This window comes from Euprymna scolopes, chromosome 24 (assembly GCF_053919585.1).
Source record: "Euprymna scolopes isolate OS-2025 chromosome 24, ASM5391958v1, whole genome shotgun sequence".
NCBI classification, from domain to species: domain Eukaryota; kingdom Metazoa; phylum Mollusca; class Cephalopoda; order Sepiida; family Sepiolidae; genus Euprymna; species Euprymna scolopes.
In genome coordinates this window covers 66,234,604-66,256,034 of record NC_136505.1, presented here as the reverse complement: position 1 = coordinate 66,256,034, position 21,431 = coordinate 66,234,604, and the positions used below count along the sequence as shown (strand labels likewise).

Below are 21,431 nucleotides of genomic sequence, written 5' to 3'. Positions count from 1 at the left end.
CATCTTATCAAAAACACTTAAATGGGACAGAGATTCACCCAAATATGACAACAATACTTCATACACGATCTGATAGTAAATTTGTAGAGACAGAGAAAAGCCTCAAGTATGAGAAAGAGAGAATTGGCCCAGGAAAGTTCAGATTCGATTTCTTCTTAAGATCAGAGCCAACCATTAGAACCTCAGGACGAAACGGACACACCAACGATTTTTTTTTTTTAGTTTTTCCTTTGATCCAAATTCTTTTTTAGGTTTAGCATTGAATATTTATCACAAATCACTTGTTTTATTTGGCCTTTTCCGTACCAACTGACTGTGAAACCTTAACTGTACTGCATCAACAACTCTCACTCATTCTTCCAATGTGATCGAACCAAGAAAGTCTCCTGTTCTTCACATATCTATTTTTACTGTTCAGATTTAATCTCCCAATGAGCTCATGACAACTAAACCGGCCTTCAAGTCTTACATTACACATTCATCATTCCTGTCATTTTTTGCCATGCAACGCATATTCTCAACCCTCATTAGCCATGTTTCATTTCCATACATTATTGTACTGTGTACATATGCCTGATAGATATTGATAATAATTCAAAGAGTTTTTCCAAAAACTTCAAAAAATATAAGTTTTATATAGAAAGAACGGACTAAGTAAAGAATAGATACCCTGTAGCAGACAACGACTAGTGATAACCGGCGCACATTTCAATTGACACTGGTGATTCGACCGAGACATTCACAAAATCCGAACAAGGCAGTTATTTTATATTTGTTTTTGCCATTAATAAGTTTGGCTTAAATGTATTTAGTTATTTATTTTATTATAATTATTCTAAGTTTTTTTTTTTTAAAGTTCTGTAAATATATTAAAAACGCACTGAGAAAGGCATCCATTTATTTAAATATCTTTTATTTAAATACGTTCGTTTTGTTACTTAAAAAAAATGTTTTGTAAATATATATTTTTCTTTTAAATCTTCAAAAGTTTTGTAAATATATTTAAAAAAATCTTGCTTGTGAATATTCGCTTATGTCTGCTACTTGACGCGAAATCAGGTTTATTTTATTTTTTATTTTATTTTATTAAAATTAAAAAATTTAAACAACCAACGCCATGTGCTTGTGCCAATGTCAAGGTCAAATCACCGGTGTCAACTGAAATGTGTGCCGGTTGTCACTAGTTGTCATCGTCTGCTACAGGGTATCTATTCTTTACTTGGTCCGAAAGAATTGCTGTCATTTTTAGCTTATAATTTTTAGATGGAAACAATTTTTTAGACGGAAACAATTGAGGCGTCAGTTGAGTCATATTTATTTATTTGAGTTGACGCCGTTGGTGGCAATTGTCGGATTTTACACGGATATTTAACATTTGAAGTTCAATGTAACTACAACTGGAGAGGAAATGGAATTAGTTGTTCGAAACGAATGAATGACGAATGTTTGTTGTTCAGTTTCGAATTAATATTTTTACTCTTTGAATTTGTGTTTACAGGCGGCATCACGGGCGGGATAAAGGATCTGAAAAAGAAAAGACAAATCGAGAATGAAATGAAAACCAAAAAGATGGAGAAGGGGATACAAAGAGAAAAGGAAGAAAGAGAAAGGTTTTGTTTTGTTTTATGGCATATCAACCTTTTTCTGGGTTATTTAATGCTAAATCCAGTAATTTTGGAAAAAAAAAATTATGCTTCAAGTTTTTTATATATATATCTTCAAATATTTATTCATGGTGTTTGGTTTGATTATTTTGTAGAGGAAAGTTGTTTTCTGTGTTTCGCTTTGCAGAACATGATTTTGTTTTGCAAAGGGAAAGAAAAGAAAAAAAAACAAAAACATTAATATTTGGTGCATTTTATGTTAGAAAGCCAGTATCTCCAGACAGCCTGATCTCGTAGCAACAAGAGAAAATGAGAGAAAAAATAAAAACAGAGTAAAAAAAGGAATAATAAAAAAGAAACAGAGAGAAATAAAAGTGTAATTACTTTTCATCATAGTCATAAAAGCACTGTTAAGATAGTTTCGGTTGGGTTGTCCATAGGAATTACTTTAAGTTGATGACTTAGTTATTATTGCTGAATCTTTTCAACAGTTGAAGGATAAACTGGAAATATGGAAAAATAGTCTGAAGGTCAAGGATTCATAGGGGAACTTGCTTAAAAGCAAAGTGATGGAGTGTGGTTCTTCTCTACAATCTTTAAAGGACTCTGATAAGTACCCTTGCTCTGTGTGCCAGAAGAGTGATAGAAGCAATGCTATACAGTATAATCCGTGCATATTGTAGACCCATAAAAAGAGCAATGACCTGAAGGTTAGGTTAACTCCAAAGATGGAGTACTGCTGCCACATCTGGGCAGGAGCTGCTCAAAACAGCCTATCCTGCCTTGACAGAGTACAAAATAGGCTTTGTGGCTTAATGGGGGATGCCCTTTTCTCTTCCCTGCAACCTCTCTCCCACAGGAGAGACGTTGCGAGCCTGTCTTTGTTTTATTGTTACTTCCATGGAAAGTACTCGTCTGAGCCCCAATCTCTGGTCCCCTCTTGCCAATCTTTTACGATAAACACCCATCTAGCTGAAACTACTGTCAAAAATTTTCCCCACTCTTTATCTGTGCCAAAACCAAAATGTAGATTCCATGAACAAAGCTCGTTTCTTAGAAGTACATGCCTGTGGAACTCTGTTCCATTTGCCTGTTTCCCACCTGACTACAACCTGGATGTCTTCAAGTCAAATGTAAACAAATTCCTGATGACCCGCCCCCTTAAGTAAGACACTTTATCAAATCTCCAATACTAAAGTACGGTACACGCAATAATCCTTATCCCCGAGTGGCTTCCGGGCCTTGATAAGTGGTGACTACCTTGTAAAAACAAACAACAAAAAGAAAAAAAAATTCAAGTATAAGTTGTATAGGACAGGCATGTCCTATTAATAGTTGTTCCCAAAAGATGTAACACTAGATCATAATACCCTAGAGGTAGTAGACATTTTCTATCTAGAAGATATGCTGAGTATTAGGTACATGCAAAATGTATAAACAGGAAATCAGGCAATTTTATAAAATTTTCAGTATTTATTAACAATCAGAAAATACAATGAACTCATTATTTTCTTTACTAAAGTTATACTTTTTAACTAGTAAAAAAATAAACAAAAAAGAACACATGTACTTATTTTTCCTTTTTATGAAAAAAAATCATCATAGATGTTAAAAATTAAAAATTAAAAAAAAAAATTTCATTATGAAAAAAGCCCATAATTCTGTGTTCATGAAACACTTGCAAAAACTTAATTTCTTGAACTAGCGATATTATTACTGAATTAATCACTATTCAATATTTTCACCAAAAAAGCTAGAATTCATTGTAAGAGACAATTAGCCACAGCCAAAAACAGACATGCTGAAATAACCAGAGAATGCATAAAATTGCAGAAGATAGGAACTTGTGATTTCTGGAAAATTTATAACAGTGTAATGAATAAAGGGAAATCCGTAATTACACACACGATCCAACAATTAAAAAGTTGCATGCATGGCAACTGAAAAGGCGGAACTGCTTGCTCAGCGATTTGCCTCCAACTTCACCCTAGAGCCAACAAACAACTCCCTCCTAAATTTTCCTATGTGGACGGAAGTCACAATTGATAATCTGAAAATGAGAAGGGGTCTCATGTCTGCAATATCATAAAAAACTCAAGACACCTCCAAGGCCTGATCTCATTCCTGCTATACTAATTAAGAAATGCTCAGCTGTGTTTGTTTGTTTGTTTGTTTGTTCTGTTTTACGGCATATCAACCACTTTGGGGTCATTTAATGCCGAAAGGTTCGTTATGTTGTGTTAAATATTGGTTTGTTCTTCTTAAGGTTTTTTCTTTTTTTTTGGGGGGGGGGGGTCTTTCCTTATATTTTTGAGTATATTTTAGTTTCTTTCAGAAAATTGATAATTTTTTGGGGATCAATCTTGTTTAATATTGTTTTCAGATTTTTTTCTTGGTAATACTTTGTTCGGATTTGTTCAAGGTCAATGCAGTTTGTCAGTATATGGTGTATTGTGTAGGGTTCTTGACACGTTATACAGTTTGGTGTCTCCTCCCCTTTTAGTAGATGTGAGTGGGTGATGTGAGTGTGACCTATTCGCAGTCTGGTCATTACTACCTCTTCCTTTCTTGTTAACTTTTTGGTGTTTCTCGTTCCAATATTTGGTGTTATTTGGAATAGTTTGTTTTTGGTGCATGAGCTCCAGTTTTCTTGCCATTTTCTCTTCAAAAATGTGTTTATTTTAGTCTTTAGGTCTGTATAGGGGATTTTTCCACTTATGTGGTTTTGTTGCAGAGTTTCCTTTGCTGCCTTATCTGCTTGTTCATTCATGTATATGCCGATATGGCTTGGTATCCAGCAAAAGATAATGTTTTTTTTTCATGGTTATGGCATCTATTTTGTTTAGCAATTTTGTAATAAGTGGGTTTGTCATTTTTTTTTCTTTTAGAGATATGAGTATTGAAAGTGAGTCAGTAAATATGATATATTTTTGATGGTCATCATTGGTTATTATATTCAGTGCCGAATCTATGGCTGTTGCTTCTGCGCTGAAAATAGAAGATTCGTTTGGGAGCCTTTTCTTTAGTTTTATTTTTTTGTGGATGGCTGCGCATCCTACTTTATCTCCATCTTTTGATCCGTCAGTGTAAATTTGTGTATATTCTTTGTATGTATTCTGGATGATAAGTAGTTCTTCATGGAAGGTTGATGGGTGGGTTTTCGTTTTGGGATATTTATTTAATTTTAATATTATGTGTGGTTGTTTGATCATCCAGGGTGGAGTTTTTGATTTGTTATATTTATGTATTTTTGTAATGTCCATTTGGGCTTCTGTGAGAAGGTTTTTTATCCGGAGGCTGTAGGGCTTGATGATATTTTCTTTCTTGTTGAAGAGATGTGTGTATTGTGGGTGGAGGGTACATTGGTATGCAGGATTTGTTGGACACGATACCAGCTTTAGGTAATATTGTAGCGCTAACTTCTGTCGTCTTAGAATCAGTGGAGGCTCATGGGCCTCTATATAGAGGCTTTCTACTGGAGAGGTTCTAAATGCTCCCAAGGCTAATCTTAATCCTTGATGATGGATTGTATTTAGTTCTTTTATGTAGGACTTCCTTGCTGCTCCATAGATGAAGCATCCATAGTCCATTTTAGATCTGATTAGAGTTTGGTATAATTTCAATAATGTGACTTTGTCTGCACCCCAATCGGTGTGTGCTAGGACTTTGATCAATTGCATTGTCTTTTGGCATTTTGCTTTTAAATATTTTATATGCGGTATAAAGTTCAATTTTTTATCGAATATAATACCTAAATATTTATGTTGGTCGGTGAGTGGGATGTTCTTGTTATCCAGTTTCAGGTTGGGGTCGTGGTGGAATTTTCGTAATTTGCAAAAGTGGATGCATTTAGTTTTTTCCTCTGAGAATGTAAATCCATTTTCTATGGCCCATTTGTTTATTTTATTCAGACAGAGTTGTAGTTTGCGTTCGGCTGTTTGTATATATTTAGATTGGTAGTATATAAGTAGGTCGTCCACGTATAGGGCGTTTTCAATTCCTGGGTCTATGTTTTTTATGATATTGTTTATTTTAATGTTGAAGAGGGTGACAGACAGGATACTGCCTTGGGGGACCCCCATTTCTTGATCTTTTTGGACTGAATAAGTGTTGTCCATCCGTACTTGGAAGTTTCTATTTGTTAAGAAATTTCTGATAATTTCTGGCATTCTACCCCTAAGTCCTAGTTCATACAGGTCTTTTTGGATTCCGTATTTCCAAGCGGTGTCATACGCCTTTTGCATGTCAAAAAAAATTGCTATTAGATGTTCTTTTTTTGCAAATGCTTCTCTTATGCGTGTTTCCAGTTTTATTAAGTGATCGGTGGGGCTTCTATTTTTCCTGAAACCCGACTGGCTTTCTGTAATTAGATTTTTGCTTTCCAAGTACCAATTTAACCTTTCGTTAATCATTCTCTCAAAAGTTTTGCACAAACAACTAGTTAGTGCAATGGGTCGGTAGTTTGTTGGGTTTGTATGGTCTTTTTTTGGTTTGGGTATTGGGATTACTGTTGCCTGCTTCCAGTTTTTTGGAATGTTGTTAGTTATCCATATCTCATTGTAAATTTGTAATAAGTAGTCCAGTGATGGTTTTGGTAGTTTTTTGAGGAATTGATAATGGATCTCGTCGGGGCCGACTGCTGTATCGGGAGATTTGTTTATTGCCTCCTCTAGTTCTGCACTGTTGAATAATTGATTGTAGTTTTCTTCATTTTTTGATTTGAAGTTTATTTTTATTTTTTCTTCATTTTTCTTTATAGCTTGGAATTTTTTATTTTGGTTTTTTGATGATGAGTTCATTGAGAATTGTTCTGCTAATTTATTTGCGATATTTTGTTTGTCGGTAATCTTTGTGTTGTCGCATATAAGGTGTTTAATAGGGTTCTTTGTATTTTTTCCTGCTATTTTTCTGACCATCTCCCATACTTTTTTGGGTTTTGTGTTTTGATTAATTTTTGTTACATAGTCTTTCCACGAGTTCCGTTTTGATTCTTTGATAGTTTTCCGTGCTTTGGCTTTGCTGTTTTTATAGGTGTCCAAATTTTCTTTCGTTGGACTGTTTTTGAATTTCCTTAGGTTTGCACGTCTGGCTCTTATAGCTTCTTTGCATTCTTTATTGTACCAGGGTTTGTTATATTTTGTAGTAGTGGAACTTTTTGGTATGTTCTCCTCGGCTATTGTGAGTAGGGTGTTGCTGAAATATGTGATGTGTTCTAAGTCAGGATTCGCTTCAGGTATTAATCTGTATTGACATGTATTTTGGAAATTTTCCCAATTTGCCTTTTGTAAATTCCAGCGGGGTGTTTTGTCTTCTGGCTTGGGATTCTCGTTTTCTATTATGATTGGGAAGTGGTCACTTCCGCATGTATCCTTATGTGTTCTCCAGCTATAATCCATGTATATAGTTGGGTCACATAGTGTTATATCGATTGCTGATAGGGTTCCCGTTGGTGGGTGCATATATGTATTCTCTTTGTTGTTGAGTAGGCATAGATCATTTTGGTTAATTATTTTTTCTATGGTTTGGCCTCTTTTGTTGTTTTTTTTACTGCCCCACCATATATTGTGACTATTGAAGTCTCCCAACAGTAGAAAAGGTTTAGGTAGTTGTTTGATTATATTGTTTAATTCTGTTTCGTTTATTGTTTCATTTGGTGGTATATAGAGTGAGCATAGGGTTACTGTTTTGTGTAGTGTTGCAGTTATTGCAACAGCTTGCATATTTGTTTTTAAGTTTACTTTGCTGTGTGGAATGTTTTCGTTTATCAGTATTGATGATCCACCGGTGGCTTTGCATGATAATTTGTTTATGTGGTTGTATATTGAGTAGTGTTTTATGTTAATTTTGTCATTTTCTTTTAAGTGTGTTTCCTGTAGGCAAATTATTGCAGGACATAAGGATTTGATAAGTATTTGCATTTCTTCGATATTAATTTTTAATCCTCTTATGTTCCACTGTAGGATTTTGTTAGTCATGGTTTATATTTTCTTTTGGTTTTGGACTGTTGGTGTTTATGTCTACGTCCATAGTTTCGATGTTAGTTTGGGTGTTTCTTTTGGAAGTGGATGGTCTGTTTCTTGTTTCTGGTGAGAGGCTTTTTTTGGGTTTTGGTCTGGGACTTTTAGATTTACTTTGTCTTGACTGTCTTTTTTGGCTACCAGTTTCAACTAGTTCAAATTTATTTTCATTTTCAATTAATACTAATTCTGTTTTTTGTTTGTCATTTTGTTTTTGGGGGGTAGTTTTTTTGTTGTTCTGTTCTATTTCCATTTTTTCTGTTGTTGTGTGTTTATTTTTAACATCTGTTTTTGTCCTTGTTAGTGACTTGGATCTTTCACGTTTTGATAATTGAGGAGGTTTCATTTCTTTAGAGATTGATTCCTCAATATTGATGGAAGTTTTTCTGATTTCCTTTGTTTCGTTTTCTTTTATACTGGGTTGTTCGTTTCTGACTTTTATTTGGCTGTTAGAATTTATTTTCAGTTCTGATAAAAAAGATTTTAATTCTTCAAGTATGTTCTTTAGTTCTTTTGCTAGGTTTGCAATTTCTGGAGCAAGGTTTAGTTCATTGTAGTTGTACATTTTGTTTGCTTGTTGGGTTATTGTGGCATATGAGTTTTTGGTGCGATTTGTGACTTCTTTGCGGGCTTCTTGGAAGGTTATATTTTTTTGATATTTGATTGTTATTATTTCCTTCTCTTGCTTATATATTTTGCACTGTTTTGAGTGAGAGTGGTGCTCTTCTTGACAGTTTGTGCATTTGGTTTTATTTGGACAGTCTTCTTCATCGTGGTCTGGGTTTTTTTCACTGCAGTTTCCACATGTGAAGAATCTTAGACATTGGTCTTTATTATGTCCAAACTTTTGGCAGTTGTAGCATTGTAAAGGTTTTGGAATGTATTGTTCTATTTTCGTTCTTTCATAACCTATATTGATGGTCTCTGGTATTTGAGGATAATTGAATGTTAATATATAAGTGTTTGTATATATTACCTCTCCTTTTTTTTTAAATGTGATTCTTTTTACATCTGTGACCCCTTGGTTTTTTAGTTCTGTTTTGATTTCTTCTGTTGTGCAGACGGAGATTTCCTGGTTTTTTATGACTCCTTTGGAGTAGTTTAGTGTTTGGTGTGGATAAGCTTTGATGTTTGTTTCATGCAATTTTTGTAGTTGAAGTAGAGTTTTGGCCTGTTTTTTATTTTGTACTTCTACCAATATGGTACCATTCCTTAATTTTTTGACATTTTTAGGTGTTATTTTGCTTGATATTACCTTTTGGATAATGAAGGGTGACATTTTAGTTAACGGTATATTAGACGTTGCTTCTAGCACGATGAATCTTGGAAAGTTTGTATCTTCATTGTCGCTGTCAGAGTCTATTTCTGTGTGTGGTCTCTTGGATTTTTTGGCATTCATAATAATTTTTGAAAAATTCATCAGCCATGCTCCCCACCCTCCTCGGAGCCCCTTATGGGGAAGAACTATGAGGGGGTAAATCCCATTCGCCTCGGTTCTCCAGGGCTACATAGCTGGTATACTCAAACATGGGGAGGTTTCCAAGCATTCACAATATATGGTTATGCCCACCCAAGTATGGGATTTCCCTGTATTTTTATTATTCCTGATGGTTACCTTTTTCCCAGCTTGATTGACCCTTCAGCCATCGCTTATTAACTCAGTTTATTGTTTATGTTGAGTGTTAGTGTGTTTTTGTTTGGATTGTCTGAATTAGTGCTTGTCATGACCAACCGATTGATTGGATCGGGCCTATCCAACCTCCCGTCTAGCCTAGTAAGGGCCAAAGTGGTGTGTTGTAGTATCATGTTATTATTTCCTAGGCATGTTCCACTCAACCACCAGGATCCCGTTCTTAATGCATTACGGGTTGCCACCAACGGTCAACTGGTGGTCCCATTGAAGGATTTTTACCCTCTGCAGGGGGGCAGTTGGTATGTTCTATCGCCCTACCAACTAGGCAAAAAAAAAAAAAAAAAAAAAAAAAAAAAAAGGGGTGAGGAGGTGAAGGAAAAAGAAAACGAGGGAGGGGAAGGGGAGGAGAATGTTGTTTTTGTTTTTGTTTTCGCAGAACATGACTAAGTTTTGCAAAAGGGAATAAAAAAACAAAGACATCTATGTAGGTGCGTTTCATCTCAGGAAGTCAGTAGACAGCCTGATCTGGTAGCACCAGGCTCAGCTGTGATAGTCCCCATACTTTCCAAACTCTACAACAAATGCCTTGCTGAATTCTGCTTCCCTAATAATAGCTGGAAGATGGCCTCTGTGGTACCAGTGTACAATAATTCTGGCAAAAGGATCGACCCTCTCAATTATTGCCATATCAGTCTCTCCCTATTTGCTAAAATCTTTAAGACACTAATCAATCAAGCAATTTACCTTATATGCACTTCCGGGTTGCACTTGCTTACACCACTGCATTTATATTTGCCCTCTATCGCCCCAACAACAGCGGAGTTATATCTGAGAAAATTTACCCCATCCTGTCTGCTTATCCTTCAGCTAACAGCCACATTTGTGGTGACTTTAACGTCCACAATGTGGAGTGGCTGACTCACTCGAACAGGAAAGATGATGAGGGGAGGTTCTGCATGATTTCGCCATTGCCTATGACCTCACCCAGATTGTTCATGAACCCACCCGTGTGCCCAATACTTCTGGTCAGTATGCTAGCCTTCTAGACCTTTTTCTCACAACTTCCTCTGAGCTATGTTCATGTTCCGTTCTGTCTCCTCTGGGATCTTCCGACCACTCGGTTGTATCAGTTAAGATAAAAACGAAATGCAATAAGTCTTCAGACATACCTCTCCACTGTACTGTATATTGATACTGTACGGCTGACAGGGATAGCTTTTGTACATTTTTATCTGATCTACCCCTGCATTCCATGTTTAAAAAGGATGTATTCTCCATAGTATCAGACCTGACCGAATGGTTAATTGTAGGCATAGACCGATTCATACCATCCAAAAAATTCCAACAAAAACCTAACAGCCAGCCATGGTTCTCCCCAGAATGTGCTGCTGCCATCGTGCACAAAAATCACTTTTTCCATAGCTACCAACGTAATAGATGTACTGAGACTAAAGCTGCTTTCAGGACTGCCAGCAACCACTGTAAAGAGTAATAAAAAAATGCAAGTCCGTCAAATCCAAAGTAGCTGAGCAGTGGCTTGGTTCCCACCAATTTTGGCAAAAAGCAAACAGGATCCTGAACAGAAGCGTGCGTTCTATTCCAACCATCATCAATGGACCTGAGGTCATCTCTTCAGCATCAAACAAGGCCAAACTATTTGTCAAGAACTTTGTAGCTAATTCTACCCTATGCGACTAAGGCCATCAACTCCCTGTATTTCCTCCTATAACAGACAACACGCTATGCAACGTGCAAATATCTGTGCATGAGGTTGCCAAGCTAATCAAGAACCATGATTCCAGTAAAGCAACTGGCCAGACGACATTCCAATTATAGTGTTGAAAAAGCTTCAACCAGAACTTGCTCCCATACTTACAAAACTGCTTAAGCGTTGCCTTAAGAAGAAGTGCTTCCCAACACCCTGGAAAACCTTATCAGTATGCCCTGTATTTAAGAATTCAGGTGATAAGTCGTCTCCCTCTCAGCACAGACCAATAAGTCTCCTGTGTGTCATGAGTAAGTTGCTGGAATCCATATTAAATAGAGAAGTAGTCAATCATCTCAGCAGAAATAACCTTCTTAGTGACACGCAATATGGTTTCCGTTCTGCCAGATCTACAGCAGATGTGCTAACGGTTATATCCCATAGGATTAGTGAATCTCTTAACAAAGGCTTCCTTTCTAGGGCAATTGCTCTTGAGATATCAAAGGCCTTCATAAGGGCCTACTTCACAAGATTTCCAGCTACGGTATAACTGGAAATGTTTTCTCAATCATTAAACCATTTCTCTGATAGGCTCATAAGAGTAGCGGTTAACGGGCAGAAATTAGAGGCCTTTAGTATTAACGCTGAAGTCGCTCAGGGATCCATCCTGGGCCCAACTCTCTTCCTGATCTAAATCAATGATCTCCTAAAACACATACTTAAATCATTCGCTGACATCTATGCTGATGACACAACCATCTATGGCAACACATCAAAGGCCGTAAATGACAAAGTTCTCTCTGATTCTCTCTCCTCTGATCTCGAGCGCGTGGTACAGTGGGGGAAGAGGTGGCTGGTTACTTTTAATGCGTCTAAAACCAAGCTCTCCATCTGGCATCAATTGAAATGGATGACTCTCGTCTAGGGGAAGCTTCATGTTTTGATAAGCTTCTGGGCTTGACCTTTACTCCTGATCTGAAATGGAACACGTACATCAAGTCAGTTGCCAAGGTCACTGGAAAAATGGTAGGATCCCTCTACCGCTCCAGAAGATATCTCACTGCTGATGCAATTCTCTATCTATATAAAAGCCAAGTACGTCCAAGGATGGAGTACTGCTGCCACATCTGGGAAGGAGCTGCAAAAAACAGCCTGCTGCCTTGACAGAGTACAAAATAGGCTTTGTGGCTTACTGGGGGATGCCCTTTTCTCTTCCATGCAACCTCTCTCACACAGGAGAGACGTTGCGAGCCTGTCTTTGTTTTATCGGTATTTCTATGGCAAGTGCTCATCTGAGCTCCAATCTCTGGTCCCCCCTCACCAATCTTTCACGATAAATACCCATCTAGCTGAAACTACTGTCAAAAATTTTCCTCATTCTTTATCTGTGCCAAAACCTAAACGTAGATTCCATGAACAAAGCTTCTTTTTTAGAAGTGCATGCCTGTGGAACTCTGTTCCATTTGCCTGTTTCCCACCTGACTACAACCTGGATGTCTTCAAGACCAACATAAACAAATTCCTGATCAACCGCCTTAAGTAAGACACTTTATCTAATCTCCAATACTAATGTACTGTACACGCAACAACCCTTATCCCTGAGTGGCTTCCAGGCCTTGATAAGTGGTGACTACCTTGTAAAAAAAAAAGCACTAGTTCACCACCTTTCAAAAGCTAATCTTCTTTCTGACAAACAGTACGGACTTGGACAATTTCGTTTTACTGCAGATATTTCAACAGTCATTTCTGAACGCATATACCATGCACTGGATAAGGCGGGTGAAACCAGGGCTGTAGCCTTCAATATATTCTAGGTCTTTGACAAAGTCTGATATGAAGGGCTGCTAATGAAAATTAAATAATATGATATAACTGGACTAATCTATATATATATATATATATATATATATAAAAGTGAACATGTCTGTGTGTCTGTGTACATTTTCCAACGCAATAACTCTGTCAATTTTAAGTCTACAGACGCGAAATTTGATATACAGGGTACTGAGATTTGGGAAAATCTTTGTAATTCATTTTCGGCTAGAAATTTGGCTATTAAGGGGTCAAAGTTCAACGATTTGACCTTTGAGAACTCTACCAAACTCCTCCGACAATTTGGGGTCTAAACACTTGAAATTTTAGATATAGGTTCCTTGGACATGGATCTAACTTAATAACTTGATTTGAGCCCAAAACAATGTTAAGAGTCATAATAGGGGTCAAAGTTAAAAAAAATTTGACCGCCTCGGTCTCTACCAAATTACTCAGACAATTTCTGGTCTAAACATTTGAAATTTTATATAAAGGGCATTCAGAGATAGGGCAAGCTTTTTAATCGGTTTCGGTCGAAAATTTGAGCTACAAATACATAAATCTATGTATGTATGTTTACATGTCTGTCTAAAACTTTCGACAGAGGCAACGGACTTTTACAAGATCAGTATCGTTTTGAAGTTCGACCCTTCAGATGACAAATATCGAAAAATTGGCTAAAACATTAATTTCTTCACCTTCAACTGGGCACTTGTCTACAGGGGTGGGGGTCGCTTTTTTCACCAATATTTTTGAAAGTCATCCTCTCCCTTCGATTGTCTAGCCTTAATTAAAACCTACGTCACTTCCTCCTTTGCGGTGGTCGTAACAGCAAAGGTGTCAGGTTTTTTTCCCCGTTCTTTTCCTCCTTTGTGGTATGGGTTCGAGCCTGCCTTCCTACTACCACTTTTTTTTTTTTTTTTTTTTGCTCAACATACACCTCCAAACACCCAGGCCGTATTTTCACAAGATCAGTATCAATTTTAAAGCTCGACCCTTCGAATGACAAATATGGAAAATTGGCCAAAAACATTAATTCCTTCACCTCAACTGGGTACTTTTCTACAGGGAGGGGTCGCTTTTTTCGTCAATATTTTCGAAAGTCATCGCCTCTTTCAATTGTCTAGCCTTAATTTAAACATTTGTCACTTCCGGTTTGGCGATGGGCACAACAGCTAATGTGACACATTTTTTCTTTTCATTTTCTTTTCCTCCTTCACAGTACGGGTTCGAGCCTGCCTGCCTACTATAACTTTATTTTTGCTCAACACACACCTACAAACACCCAAGCAACGCCGGCCACTCAGGCTAGTTGTAAAGAAGTCTAGAAATATAGACAGAACGTTTATGAATATACAAATTATTTTCTTTTTTCTTTTTCCATACATATGTGTGTGTGTGTGTTTATAAAGATATCTCTCTACAGATATGATTTTGGGGCATTTCACTGAATCTCTACCCCCCCCCCAAAAAAAACAAAAAAAACACTGCAGAAACCTTACCGGATTATCTAAGTACTGGCCGCAGTCGTAGCACCAAATGGACATGTCTGCATAGCTGAGGGTGAGATGATGATCCTGCTCTGCTTTATTATGTTCAACCATGTGTTCATTCACGTATCGACTGCAAAAAACCTGGAAAAGGACAAAGAGAGAATAAATAAAGCGACATTGAATTTTAAAAGACAAAGAGTCTCTCCTTCCAGATCTACAACTCATTTACTATGACGAACTGGAACAGATTTAGAGCAAAACACCATTAAAACTAACATGTTCTCCATCATAAAAATGACCTATTTGCAATCCTAACACTGGACCCTAAGTTTAAAACCAACAAAGAGTTGGTAAATTCATTCTTTTAACCTGCACAACAAGTAATATTTCTTTTTTAAACCCCAAACAAGGCATATTGCCAATAAAGCATATGGGGTGCATTTGAAATGTTTCTGTTTAGAGCACGATTGCACCATGATACTTAACTTTTACATTTTAAACTTCCATTAAAGCCATTATATATAAAATTTTTTGCACTTCTACACTATTGGGACGAAATTTCGGAAATTGTAAAACTGAATTTCACATGAAAACAATGGTATCTACGTATTCCTCCTATTTTTAAGATAATTATATCCAAAAATTGAAAAGGTAGAAAATTATTAAAGAAAATAAAAGATAGAATTTGATGAAAATGATTGTAAGACACAAAAGAGTTCAAAAGAGAGTTAATTTTCCATTTCGATTTAAACAAGACGACAGCAATTTTTCACCTGCTAACATGATTAAAGTTGTTTTTTTTAATAATTCAGTAATATTCAGGTAATTTCGACTGCATAATTTGGAAGCTACCATTGTAACTTATTAGAATTGACAAAAAAAATCAGTTGAAACCATTTTTTTTTATCTTAAAATTCCATTTATTGACTACAAAATCTTGTCCCAATTCTGTAGATGCGCCAAATTTTTTTTATAAAATCCACAATAGGTTTTCTACTGTCCAATAAGAAGAAGCTGTGGTGACTTGGTCCACACTGTAGCGTGGACCAAGTCATCACAGCTTTTTCTCGATGGACCCCCCAACTAGATTTAATTGAAAAATAGACAATTTCACCGATTTCGACGACAATAAAATATAACAGTATGAAACATTCATTGATCATCATTCAATCTCGGGCAACATCAGGTCTCTCTGCTAGTGTTATATAAAACAAACTTTGTGTCTGTGAGTTGGTTCCCTACGGACTTGAAAATGGCTGGGCCGATTTTTATGAAATTTCACATGAAAGTACTGTATGTGCCTGTCAGTGTTTTTCAATAAGTTTTGCATTGGAATGTCTTTGATAAGTATCAATCGATAATCAATATAATCCGATGAAAGAAGGAACAGGCGATTTTGACAAAAGTTAACACCTTAGATAGCCTAACATCACATGTGCACTGGAGAAGTTTTATTAACACACAAGCCGAGAGGCACCACATACAAAATCAACAGTAGGTTCTTTGATATGACATGGCCAGCGTTCAAAATGACTGTTTCTACTTAGAGCACAGTTGAAGCATAATACTTGACTTTTGCATTTTAAACTTTAATTCAAACCTTTATACAGTATGTTCCAAAAGTCTAGGGCACATTTTGACATTGAGTATCTCGAGAAATATTAAAAAATATAAAAACGCATCTGGTATATTCAGAAAGCTTGTAATCTGAAGTTTTTCACGGAATGTTCAAAGATGTTCAATGTGAACACCATTGGTCACATGACACACATCAAGCCAATAATCCAATCCTTGCCAAACGCGTCCCAGCATTGCGTTGTCAATGGTTGCAACAGCTTTTGTTATTTGGGCCTTCAGCTCATCCACATCTCTTGGAATGGGGTGTGTACAGTTCTTTCACAAATCCCCACAAAAGATTTTTTTTAAATTGCAGGTTCTGAGATCTGGAAGGCTTCTTGCCCAGATCGTCTAATCCAACTGTCTGGCAGAATTGTGTTCAGAAACTGTCTAACCCCGACGTTCCAGTGTGGTGGTGCCCCATCCTGTTGGAAAATGAAATCATCAGATTCTTTATACAATTTATCCATTAACCAATTTTCCAGCATGTTGAGGTAAGTCTCACCAGCGACTGTTGCTCTTTCAAAGAAAAATGGTTCGTAGACAGCTTTCTTGGGCATAGCACAAAACCGTGGCTACCGAGAAAGAAGGCCGATGCATATGACAGCATAACGTCACTTCCTGATTAAGTTGTAGGTATAGACAGCATCCGGTATTCAACCACATGGCCATGTTAACAGGCATAAAAAATATGGCTACCAATATGTGTTACCGATTGTCCATGTATGTTCTAAAGAAAAAAAACAATTCTCCATTCGGAAAATAATTATTATAATTGCACATTTGGGATAATTTTAATCAAAATATCGTAAGTGAATTCGTGTTTGAACTTTTATTTTTATTGGAGAAAGTCGAATATTTCATTTGATTTATTTTTTTTTTTTAATGCAAAACAAACAATTTTTGTGTTTGTTTTACTGTACACATGGATTCGAAGAAGTTGTCAAAAAACAAATATATAACAAATAAATGTTATCAAAAGCAAGATAAGTTACTTTTCTACCAAACTGGATATATTTTTCGGATTTTTATTCAATGTAACATGTTTATTCGGCTCGAAAACCATACAGTGTTTACCGATGTATTGGAAAATTCAAAATGGCGCCCGACTCTCACTTTAACACAGTAAGTTCAGGAAAAGGTGTTATAAATAATAAACTAGATAAAATTCATAATTCAGTTTTATCAGTATTAAATTGTATATTGCTTTAAAATTACTTAATTTTACATAGATAATGTTTATATTTTATCAATATAAAATATAAACATTATCTATGTAAAATTAAGTAATTTTAAAGCAATATACAATTTAATACTGATAAAACTGAATAAATCCACAATACGTTTTCTATTGTCCAATAAGAAGAAGCTGTGGTGACTTGGTCCACACTGTAGTGTGGACCAAATCAGCACAGCTTCTTCTTGATGCACCATGATGGACCCCCCAACTAGATTTAATTGAAAAATAGACAATTTCACCGATTTCGATAACAATAAAATATAACAGTATGAAACATTCATTGATCATCATTCAATCCCGGGCAACATCATAAAGTTCAGTTTCAGTAGTAATCGAACTGTGTTCCTTTTTCCTTTTAAAAATGTTTTATTCATCTTTTTTCAATATATATATTTCTGGCCCTCATATAGTACTGACAGTCTGACAAATCTTACCTACATTGCCTGCAGACATTTTTCAGTTAACAGGCCTTCTTCTTACTCTCGGTGGCCGTGACAAAACACTTTCTTTGGGGAATTTCGCTACTGCTCAAGAATTTGATGTGGCTTCTCAGTACCCCATATGCAAGTGTTATGCTTGTTAACTTTGCCATTTACGTGGAAAGTAGCCTAATCACTAAAAACAAGCTGGTCGTGAAACCCGCCATCTTCCATCTTCTGTTGCATTGAAATGCAAAAGTCACGATGAACTGATTAATCAATGTCCTTCAATTGTTGGACTAACTAAAGCTTGTAAAGCATCATGTACAGTCATCTTCTTAATATATGCCAAACAGTTGTTGTACGATGCTGAAGTTCCCTACTGGCTATTCTGATCAATTTACAGGGGCTCCACTGAAAGGCAGTTTGAACTTGTTAAACCACAGCTGAAGTTGAAGGGTGTCCCATTCTCTTAGCTGGGCATACGCACCCACTTGTTATGAATTTACCATGCCATCTCACTATGGATTTCCTTTCTGGTGGCTTTTTTCCAAATATTTTGCGAAATGCACATTGGACAAGTGTCCATGATTTAGTTTTTGCAAATTCAAGCAAACAAAACATTTTTCTGGTTGAGTGAACACCATCACTAGATCTGAAAAGAAATGAACAAATCAATAGATTTACAAAAAACTTAATGCATTTAGCTTTAAAATGGTACCACTTTCATCTTACTAACATTCATAGTTAAGCAGACTTGAAATGTGTACCCAAGACTTTTGGAACATCCTGCATATAATAATTTCATAAAATCAACAGTAGGTTCTCTACAGTGCAATGTAGACTACAATGTATTGTGGACTAAGTGACTGCTATGGGTTCCTCAATTAGAGCAAACAATCAAACAATTTAATTGAAAAACAGGCGATTTCACTGATCTCGATGGCAATAAAATATGGGAGTGTAAAACATTGGCTGATCATCACTCACTCCTGGGCAACATCGGGTCTTCTTGCTAGTATTTTTTAAAATGTTCAATTAAACTCTATACATTAGCTTAATCTTTCATCAATACCTTCACATTTACAGAAACACTGAAAACTCAGCTCACAAGCTTAAAAAGCACTCGTTTAGCTACAATCATTACCAACAATTTCCCGACTCTCTATCTGTTCATAAATCTGAATGCAGATTCCATGAACAAAGCTTCTTTTCTAGAACTGCCACCTGTAGAACTTGGTTCCACTGGTATGCTTTCTAGCTGACTACAACATCGTTGTCTTCAAGTCCAATGTAAACAAGTTGTTAATGACTCCCCTCAAATTATACTCAACTCCACTACCAACAATCACTCAGCTGTTGTCTTAGTGACTACCTTACACTCATTAACCCTTATCCTTGACTGGCCTTTGGGCCTTGATAAGTGGTGATTCCCTTGTAAAAGAAAACAATAGGAAGAAAAGGAAAAAGAAAAATATAACCGCTTCTTTGGTCTGTGTTTTGAAAGTGTAACACACTTTGAGACTTTGTCTGATCAGAAAGTATCAAAATGTGTTACATTGGATAAAAAGTAGATCGAAGAATTGATTACTTTTGGTATCTTTAGCCCTGTGGTCTGAGTTTTAATGTTTTTATATTGATGGAAGATCAAACTAATCTAAACTGTGAATTGGAAGTTAAAAAAACAATTTATAAAGAACGTTTTTCGAAATTTATCCAACACTAATAATCAAAAATTTCAAAATTTATCCCACACTAATAATCAAAAATTTCGAAATTTATCCCACACTAATAATCAAAAATTTCAAAATTTATCCCACACTAATAATCAAAAATTTCAAAATTTATCCCACACTAATAATCAAAAATTTCAAAATTTATCCCACACTAATAATCAAAAATTTCAAAATTTATCCCACACTAATAATCAAAAATTTCAAAATTTATCCCACACTAATAATCAAAAATTTCGAAATTTATCCCACACTAATAATCAAATATTTCAAAATTTATCCCACACTAATAATCAAAAATTTCAAAATTTATCCCACACTAATAATCAAAAATTTCAAAATTTATCCCACACTAATAATCAAAAATTTCAAAATTTATCCCACACTAATAATCAAAAATTTCAAAATTTATCCCACACTAATAATCAAAAATTTCAAAATTTATCCCACACTAATAATCAAAAATTTCAAAATTTATCCAACACTAATAATCAAAAATTTTGAAATTTATCCCACACTTATAATCAAAAATTTTGAAATTTATCCTACACTAATAATCAAAAATTTCAAAATTTATCCCACACTAATAATCAAAAATTTCGAAATTTATCCAACACTAATAATCAAAAATTTCAAAATTTATCCCACACTAATAATCAAAAATTTCGAAATTTATCCCACACTAATAAAAAATTTCGAAATTTATCCCACACTAATAATCAAAAATATCGAAATCATATCCCACACTAATAATCAAAAATTTTTTAAAGCCAATAAAATTTACCTCCCTTATGCATTTACCTTCATTGATTTTTCAATTTCTTTTTTTTTATATTAATAAAATGAGAGAACAATTTTGTAGCTATGTCCTTCATTTCCCAATTTTTGAGATGAGGATTGATTATTTGGACTACTATTCTCATCTTGAGTGTCATTCTCACAATGTTTTGGTCGATATAACCTCTGACTTTCTTCAGGTGTACTTTTTCCAAGTACTCTAACCGTTGTGCTACCAGTTCTTGCGGACCATTACCGTTAGAGTATTTGGAAAAATCAATTGTAAAAGTGATATTCTCCTGAACGTTGAAAGTTCATTTCTCCGTATGGGTGACCAAAAAATACAATTGCGAATTACTTATGACATCTATCCAGTTATGGCTGACTGAACGAGAGCATGCTACCCCTGTGAAGTAAATAAAGGGTTCTGTCCAAATTCCCGAGTTCGACAAGATACACCTGAAGAAGGTTGGAGGTTATATCGACTGAAATGTTGTGAAAATGACACTCAAGATGAGAACAGTAGTGCAAAGAATCCAAATAATACAAATGCCCTTCTTGTCGTAAAGATGGCAAATGCACTAACTCACACTGTGATACGGTTTTGTGAGTTTTGACTTTTAACAGAGATACAATTCCAACGTTCTTTCGAAGGAAATTAACTGAATGATGATTAATAATTGCAAAAGTTTTCACTGCCAACAATAAATATTGATTTATTTAGGTTTTGTTTAATCTCATTGTATCTAGCGACAGATTCAGGTTCAATTGAACATAATCAAATTGTTAGTGAAAAATGTGTTGCCACAAGTTGCATCTAAAATCAATGACTATATAAAAGATATTGGTAATCTGATTCCTCCATTTTTATTTTTCCTTTCTATTTTTGTTTTCATTTGTAAAAACAGAAATCCATTCATTGTACGATCAAATACATTTATTTATGAATAAAAATTAATCTACAAGGTAAACGTGTATGCATGTGTGTATGTATTTTTTGATAAAACTTGATAAATGCTCAACAAACCCCTATAAAGTTGGTATTTTATAAATTGGTGTAACTGCATGAAAATAATATCTAAAATCTGGAAGAACATATTTGATCTTTGGGGGAATAATGGCCATTCATATTTAATAATTGACACTGGTGGAAATGTTGCAAAGAGATACTTCATCAGAGAAAGAAGAAAAGGTCTTGAGATTATCTGCAATTTTCTCCATGCCTTCACGATCTCTTCTGGTCCTTGACGCCTTTGCCTCCTTGTATTGTTTACTAGTGACAAAGCTCTAGTGAGTGAAACTCTGCATTGCATCATTGTAGGAAGAGGACACTGGCTCAGACAAAGTCCACAAAACCATCTGATGTTCAGACATTCCACTT

General features: G+C 35.5%; 1 protein-coding gene across 3 annotated transcripts in view; it reads right to left on the bottom strand.

Annotated features, from left to right (window-relative positions):
• Positions 1-1,303: 1,303 nt before the first annotated feature.
• LOC145246757 (protein deacetylase HDAC6-like) overlaps positions 1,304-21,431 on the bottom strand; it is a 36,424-nt gene continuing 16,296 nt past the window's right edge. For all 3 annotated transcript variants that reach the window (XM_080108527.1, XM_080108529.1, XM_080108526.1), the window contains exons 4-5: positions 14,274-14,405; positions 1,304-1,524 (exon numbers count right to left, since the gene is read on the bottom strand). In XM_080108527.1, coding sequence (XP_079964653.1) covers positions 1,474-1,524; positions 14,274-14,405 — 183 coding nt within the window. In that variant the 3' untranslated portion in view covers positions 1,304-1,473. The remainder of the gene's footprint in view (positions 1,525-14,273; positions 14,406-21,431) is intronic.